General features: G+C 40.5%; 1 protein-coding gene across 2 annotated transcripts; it reads left to right on the plus strand.

The window, feature by feature from the left end:
* Positions 1-458: 458 nt before the first annotated feature.
* On the plus strand, positions 459-7009 carry gal3st1a (galactose-3-O-sulfotransferase 1a). Of its 2 annotated transcripts, none has more exons than XM_048243682.1 (3): positions 459-783; positions 4561-4708; positions 5212-7009. In XM_048243682.1, exons 2-3 carry the CDS (start codon positions 4581-4583, stop codon positions 6356-6358), a joined length of 1275 nt encoding a protein of 424 aa, XP_048099639.1. In that variant the 5' UTR covers positions 459-783; positions 4561-4580; the 3' UTR covers positions 6359-7009. The 2 variants fall into 2 exon arrangements, with proteins under 2 accessions (XP_048099639.1, XP_048099638.1); XM_048243681.1 differs by lacking the exon at positions 459-783 and adding an exon at positions 4114-4442.
* Positions 7010-8288: the final 1279 nt, after the last annotated feature.

Raw genomic sequence — 8288 nt, forward strand, 5'->3', positions numbered from 1 at the left:
AGTGTACAGTCAGCGTGAGGCTATCGGGGAAGTGCAGAGCCCAGTCCAAACTACACAATCCCAGCCTTTGTTTGCGCTGTTCCCCAAGACATTATGCACTTGCATTATACCCATTTACAGTCCCCATCTATCGACTTTCAGCCTATCTCTGCTCAATGGATGTCTGTGTGTGGAGATCTGTGCAAAACAGGCTATGCCTTCACTCTCTCCCTCCCTCCCTCCCTCTTTTCTTCTCACTTTCCCTCCATCTCGCTCATGCTCCCTCCTGTTGTAGTCCAAGTCACACCCACTTGTAGGCTGCCTGGTGCTTTGTCCCATCGAGGCTGCTGCTTGACGTCAGTGATGACAGAGCGAGCCTCTGTTTCTGCTTGGTTGTCTTTTCCAGAGTGGGCACCCTTGCTGCTCGGAGAGGCGGGGGTTTTGAAGGCATCAGGTGAGCTGAGCGGAGAGAGAGAGAGAGAGAGAGAGAGAGGGAGTAGAAGGAGGGAGGGAGGGAGAGAAACCCATCGTGGACACAGCAGAGTTGGGCTGCAGGAATACCATAGATAAGGGCTTGGCTAGTCCTTCTGGCATTGGGGTCAGGTCAGTGGCATGGCAATCAAGGATGTGATGATGGTCTGGGATGGTCAGAGTGAGAGCCTCTGTGAAGCCGGAAGGGAAGCTAAACATTTGGACTGATCTAAAGCAATCATGCCCCTCTGATAACAAACTCAACAGGAAGCGGCCAGTCTGCAGAGCCCTCCGCCTAATCCGCAGAAGAAGATCTGCTGATCTATGCAAAAGGTAAAGTATACTACACTACAGTACTTCATTGTATTATCTATTATGATTAGGACTTTTTTTCATTATCTAGTGGATAATACAAATGCACTGAAAGTGGATCTCTAATCTCTCTTAGGCCATAAGGCAGCATATCAAATATATATATATATATATATATTATATATCACATTACATCTGAAAGATTATTTAGAATGTAAAAAAGATTTTACAGGTGCATCTCAAAAGATTAGAAAATGGAGGAAAAGTCCATTGCTTTTACCAGCCTAAGGAAACCATTGCCAGTGGTTTGACTTAATTAACTAGATACATATGGATATGTGAATGTTATTTTAATTATTTGAAAATCAAATTTGACATATGGGGTGAGGTTTTATCCTGTAGTCATAATTTTAAAAGAGGATAAAGTTATTAATGTATTTAGAATTTTAATATGATGTTTAACACATTTAATGGCCTAAAATCTTATAGCTGAAGGGCTTTTATTTGCAAAAAAAAAGTTCCAGTCTTTCAATGGTTTATAGGATCAAAGAAGATACTCTTTTTTACGGTGGAGTGTTACTGTACACTGCCTTGTCAAAAAAGTCACGCACGCTAATACTGTATATCTTTGGACCACCCTTAGGTTTTTATTGTAATGCCATTTCCTGTGGCATTTTTTCGACAACTTTACACAATGGCACAACAATCATTTCCACCCAAGATCTTATATTGACAAATCACTCCATCTTCTCCAGCATGTCCCACTTAGGTTTAGGATCCTGTGGTGGCCATTTCATGCATAAAATGACTCTATGCATCCTGAACTGCAATTTTACATGGTCACAGTTTTAACCCGAATAATCCTGCACTGTCATCCTTGAATATGCCTGTGCCATCAGGGAGATTAATTGATGGAATAAACTGGCCATTCAGTACATTCAGATAGTCCGCTATCTTCAGCCTTTTTGCTGTAAATTACTTAGCCTAGACCTGATCAGTTAAAGCCACCACATTTGCTTATTCCATTCCAAATAGCAGGAATAATCAGAGTGTAGAATCAGATGGTGTAGTGGAAAGATCTTGGTTTTGTGTGCTCATCTTCATACAGTTTTCTACAGGATCACAGCGTTATTATTTTTCCCCCTCAATGTTTGAGAGCTGCAACAATATAATTTACAACCTGAAACTTTAGTGTACTTTGTGAACAATGAAATGTTCTCTCACTCAAGTGAACAATGAAATGTTCTCTCAAGTTCATAGTTCAAGCTTTAATATGCTTGTGTCAAAGCCTGGTGTCTTGCAAAAATCTGAGAAAATTGACTTGATTCATCTGTTGCCAACACACTTCTATCTCCTTGGAGTGCATTTGAAAAGCACCGTCATCGGAAATGACCAGGCTCTAATCAGCAAACCTAAGGGAACCCTCAAGTTCCACAGCTCATTTTGTGCTCCTCTCAGGAGGATAGGCAACCAAATCTTATCTGATGAGGCACAGTCAGAAACAACACAGCTCAGACAGTGCAAGATTTTTACCACATTCATATGTACACATCATATTGCACATTTCAAATAAGATCTGGATAAGGCCTACAGCAGATCAAAAGCATCTTTTACTTTTGTATCTCTATGATAAAAATTCCCAAATGAAAATATGTATCTATAACATAATAACAAATAAAACAAACATGACAGGCCTATGTAAGCCAAATCTAGATTGGACATAGGTTTAAAGAGAATAAAATAAAATGGCTGTTGAAATAAAAACACAATAAAAGAACAACATCGGAATTGCAGTGAACCTGACCAAAAAACCTCTTGGTCAGTTAAACATTTGATTTGGTTATGTTATTTCCAATCCAGTATTTTACAGTCAAAGATCAAAAGAGACAGTAAATGGTCATGACCAGTGCAGCAGATACATTGGTGGCATGTAATGATAAAATGACCACAATATATAACATGATATTGCATGTTATATCCTTGACCATTAAAATATTTTTTTATCTGTGCTGTCACGTTTGGAGATATGATGCAAAATACCTAATTTGATTATATGGCAGAAAGTGAAATGGCTGCCATTGGGCACCACAAGACGTATAGTTGTTTTATACTGTGCTATTGTGACATTAATCTATGACCTAGGGGTAGACATTACTTTTGGCGTAAGAGGCATCATGCAAAATAAATATTCAGCATGGAGGAAAGTTGAATGGCTGGTTTGGCCATCATGAGAGGTTTTTGCAATGGCTCCATTTCTGAAAATGTTTGGGGGCCCAAAGTGTACACATCTACTCACAAGTATTCCAATGTATACTGGACGTGACGATTTATCTCAAATGTGGCGCATAGGCCTTTTAAAAGTTTAAGGAAGTGCTAATGTGCTACTTTACTTGAATTGACGCCCTTTGTCAATAGACCACAACACCAACAAAGAGTTGTAATTAGATTTCAAAAGGATACTCTTTGGGACAATCTAAAGGCATATATAAATATGGATAGTGTGCATTCCAGTTCCAGATATAGCTACAGAGAAGAAAGACTTCAAACAAACGTGTCATATACAAATATAAATATCATTTTCGTAAAGGGCACACATATCATCTCATAATAACATAATGCAATTCTTGGTGTCTTGGGTCTTCTTGTATATTGCAGCATCCTGATAGAAGAGCCAGAGGTGGATTTAAATTTTACAACATCCTCATCAGGAACATGATAGTCAGTCAGATATGCTCTTGAGTTGTGATGGAGATGGTTAACTATACTGCATGACTTTTTTATGCTAAATCAGCTATCAGCTCTCCTGCTGTGGGTTTCTGATTACAGACAGCTGGGGGCACCGGCTGAGTTCAAACAGGATCACTTGCAGTGGTGATGCATTATTCATCCCATGAACAGACGTGATGTTTCCAAGCATAGTTTCACCATATCATGAGATAAGATTAGTGTAGATAGCATTAGCATTTAACTCATATCCCTAGATGAATGGGTGCTGACATTTCAGGTGTTTGGTTAGCAAACTGAATTGTGTCCAAAGATCCATATGCAGCTATCTCTTACCAGGCGACTTAAAGTGTTACATATCACCTTCCTGAAAGGATTCATAAAAATACCTTCAGAGCTTTTCGGCTCAGACCATGCAATGGCAGTGAAAAAAGTAGAGATGCCATTGACATGATGTGAAGAGGCAGGTGTACACATCAATCCAAACCCCTGTTGGAGATTCACATGACAGCACAGCAGTCTCAGTAATTGGGCACAAGAGGAAATGATGACGTTAATGTATTATAATGATGAAGAATGCCATGCAGCACTTGCTTGCTCATCCTTGCACAAACATGAAACTATGAGGTCAGTGTTACACTAGCTAAACAAAGCTGGACTGAGTAGTAGAGTCAAGGACTTATGGGAGGACCTAGGCTGCTCAATATTTTCCATAATGTCTGCATTGTTCTCACTGATCTATAAAGTGTTCTTTGATCAGTGATTGTTCTGGTAATTATGATGTCAGAAATCTTAAGCGAAAACAAATCCTTATTTAGAACATTGGAACCTCTTCAATAAACTGCTTTAACAAACTGCAACAGCTGGTTGTGGTTATGATTTGTAGGCTACAACAAATAAAAATAAAAGTTACTTGGGAACAACAGCTTGTATTATGGTTACGGAAAACTGCATTTGTAAGTACCGGTATGCTACATGTATTATACAAGTGCAGCTTCATCCTCAACCATTTTTTTAAATGTATATCCACAGTTTGTGGAATTATTGTAAAATATCTTTATCTCTTTTTCTCAGCTACCTCCTTTGATGATACCATGGTTGTCAAGCAGGGGAGGCAGTGGAGGTCTATTTGCAAAGGCCTTGTACTGGGTACCCTCCTAACCAGCTGCATGATCCTGTTCTACTGTCTGTCATCACCGCAGATTCAGTTCAACCTACCTGAGTGAGTCTGACCTTGTAAGAACAAAGGCAATGTTAAACTGGCAGCCAAATCAGATTACTTTCTCAAATCAAATCCTTTAAAATGAATGACTGTATACTCTCAGTTATTTGAGCCAGACTATCACCAATCTGTGTCAGTTGCTAACATTGTATACTATAGGCGTGAGTATTAAAGCAATGAATCAATCTGCATTTTTCATCAAAAGTCAGATTTAATGTAGTTCTCACTGTCAAGACTTTCAAAATAACCTGTATGGGTTGGCAACCTGAACAAGGCCTAATATTTTAGATGCTAATTTGATAGCATCTAAAATATAAAATAAAAAATGAAAAATGTTTTTGTTGTGTTTCTTATTATAATGGAATATACAATAGTAATATTGTTTAACATACCTATTTAAAAATGAGGGAAATATAGGTCTACATTAATCAAATACAGTTTATATGCACCAGTTTATATTTGAGCATTTGTTGAAGGAATTTAATTCCTTTTTTTTTTTGCAGACTGCCTGTGCCTTATTCTTGTGCACACCGTCCAGCACACACTGCTTCCAACACAAACACCTCTGAGCATGGCCAGGACCAGACACCCTGTGTTCCCAAGGTGGACATCATGTTCATGAAGACTCACAAGACAGCCAGTAGCACATTCCTCAACATCCTCTTCCGTTTTGGCCAGAAACATCGGCTCAAGTTTGCCTTCCCAAGTAGCAGGAACGACTTCTCCTACCCGTCCTCCTTCCATCGCTCCCAGGTGAAGGACTACAGGCCGGGCATGTGCTTTAACATCATGTGCAACCACATGCGTTTCAATGCGACCGAGGTGGCCAAGGTACTGCCCTCTGACACCATGTACATCACAATCCTGCGAGATCCAGCAGAACTTTTTGAGTCCTCATTTCACTACTTCCACAACTTGGTGCCTCTGACCTGGAAGATCCCAGGGGAGGACAAGTTTGCTGAATTCCTCAAAGACCCGAAATACTACTATGACTCGAATGGCTACAACTCATTCTACCTCAAGAACTTGCTGTTCTTCGACTTAGGACAGGACAACAATTTGGAGCCGAGTGACCCGAGGATTGAGGTGAGCATCCAGGCCATCGCCAAGCGCTTCCGGCTGGTGATGCTGGTGGAGCACTTTGAGGAGTCCCTCATCTTGCTTAAGGATGCCCTCTGCTGGGAGATGGATGATCTGCTCTTTTTCAAACTGAACGCCCGCAAAGACTCGACCGTGTCGAAGATGACTAGAGAGCTGAGAGCCAGGGCTCTTGAGTGGAACGCCGCCGACTGGAAGCTGTATCAGCACTTCAATACCACCTTTTGGAGGAAGGTCGATGCCTACGGGCAGGAGCAGATGGCACGAGACGTGGCTGAGCTCCGGCGGCGGAACGCAGAGATGGCGGGCATTTGTATCGAGGGTGGCCAGGCCGTGGATGCAGGGAGCATCGAGGAGACCGCAATGCAGCCCTGGCAGCCCATTGGTGAGAAGTCCATCATGGGTTACAATCTGAAAAAAAATATGGGCAAAATACATCACAAACTGTGTCGCAAGATGCTCACGCCAGAGCTGCAGTACCTCTCTGACCTAGGGGTGAACCTGTGGATCACCAAACTGTGGGGTTACATAAGGGAAGTCATTAACTGGTGAATCGCACTAGTCCTTAAAGAAGGGACTAAAAGTCACCAAAGAGGACAAGTCATGGTTTATTTAATAAGTAAGTCCGTAATACTGGCATATGGTGCTCTTTTTGTCTGTTCCACTAGCTCATTAGTTCTAATGCTCTGTTTCTTTGAGTTTATAGGCCTGAAACAGACCATTTTAAATATTTAGATGCAAAATGTCATTTATTTTGTATCACTAAAAAGCACATTCCTGTTATCCGATGTAAGGGATAGTTTCACACACTGATGGTGGAGGCCAATTTGCAATTTGGAATTTGAGATGAATCGGTGTGTGAGGTAAGTACATCATCATGATTACAAAGACAAATTCATATATTCATTTACAGAAAACCATGAATCATGAATCACTAACAAAATGGACACTTGTCAAGGTTTTTAATGAGTCAAAATTGTTCTGGACTATTTGGTTCATTTCCAATTGTCACTGTGGAAAAGCTTTCAAACTTAGTGAGATGAGTACTGCAACGGCAGCCTACTACTGGAAAGCAAAAGCATTACAGCCTACGTGTGGTTGAGGACCAACATATGATTCACCAGGTGTACTTCACCAAGTTTGTCCTGTTTGATGTATTCTTTACCTATGATAAAATAAACTCATCTGTTCTGTGTTGTTTTACTCTTGGTAAGATTGTCATCAACATTAACTGATTTGGGACGCTTTAGATGGCATTGTTTGACATACTTCTTAGAACTGAGTTACAACCAAAGAATGTCATTACAGGCAACATTATGCTACTGGTGGGATTAAGTACCATAAAGACAACCAAGGCCTTTGGCTGCATGGACATCCTCATTTGACATTCCCAGATACACCAGTTAGTTGTTCCGACCGTAGAGGTGTGCAATGCTCGTCAAAAGTCAAACGAGTAAATGTATTAAAATATATTTTTGTCAGTCTACACTGAACATTTCAGTGAAGCGCAAGTTTTGGGAGAGATGTGTCAAGACAACACAGTTCGGCCTCAGCAGTCTTGAGCTTGGGAACCTCGGATTTAGATAATGCACAGACTACACAAACAGTCCTTTCTGTACCCTTGTAAAGTTGAAAAGTAGTGATTAACTTTGACATAGCGAGCTTGCCCCCAAGGCTATTGCCATATGTTATTTCTTTGTAAATGCCTATTCTGTTCTTACTCGTTACTTACATTCGTTATTTTGATCCATATGTTTACACTCGTTATCACCCAAAAATAGACCCTAGGTTGTTCTTAGAACAGACTTGTCCTTTAACAGTGAGAAAAGATAGGTTGTCTGATGGAAACTCACCATCTCAGAATCAGGATGAAGATCTGGAACGAATACCAACAGTTTGTTCAGATTAACCCCTCACCTGAAAAGCAGACATTGTCTAAAGTTTGACAGTTTTTTAAACTTTTAAAGTACAGTTTAAACCTTTTTTTTTTTTTTCTCAAAACTGCAGCTAGGTGCCACATTTCTGCTTGTGTCATTGGATAGATCATATGGGTGCTCTACCACTTCAGCCAACTGATGGTGATGTTGACCTTTGACCCCCATGAGCACCCAAACAGTCCATTTAGCCTATGTAGTCAGGGGCGCCTGCAGGAATTAATGCTATGGTACGCACACCCATCACCCCCAAAAAAAACGGCGTGGACAATTTTTCCTTTAAAACGATACATAGCATAACAACATCCACATGCAATAATGCAACAACAACGTCTACAATTACCTATTCATTTGGGCAACTTTATACATCCCTATACAGGCTCAAGCTACCTTTAGTTGTGTTATAGCTACTGTAACGTCTGGCTTTAAACAGCTGTAATGCAGTCGTTCTGACAAGCACACCATTTGCTTAGCCAACCTTGTTCTTGCCCATCTTGAATAGCTCCTCTAGCTTTGCTGCCTCCATCCTTTCTGTTTTTGTTGTTTAA

The sequence above is a fragment of the Alosa alosa genome, chromosome 5, assembly GCF_017589495.1.
Source record: "Alosa alosa isolate M-15738 ecotype Scorff River chromosome 5, AALO_Geno_1.1, whole genome shotgun sequence".
NCBI classification, from domain to species: domain Eukaryota; kingdom Metazoa; phylum Chordata; class Actinopteri; order Clupeiformes; family Clupeidae; genus Alosa; species Alosa alosa.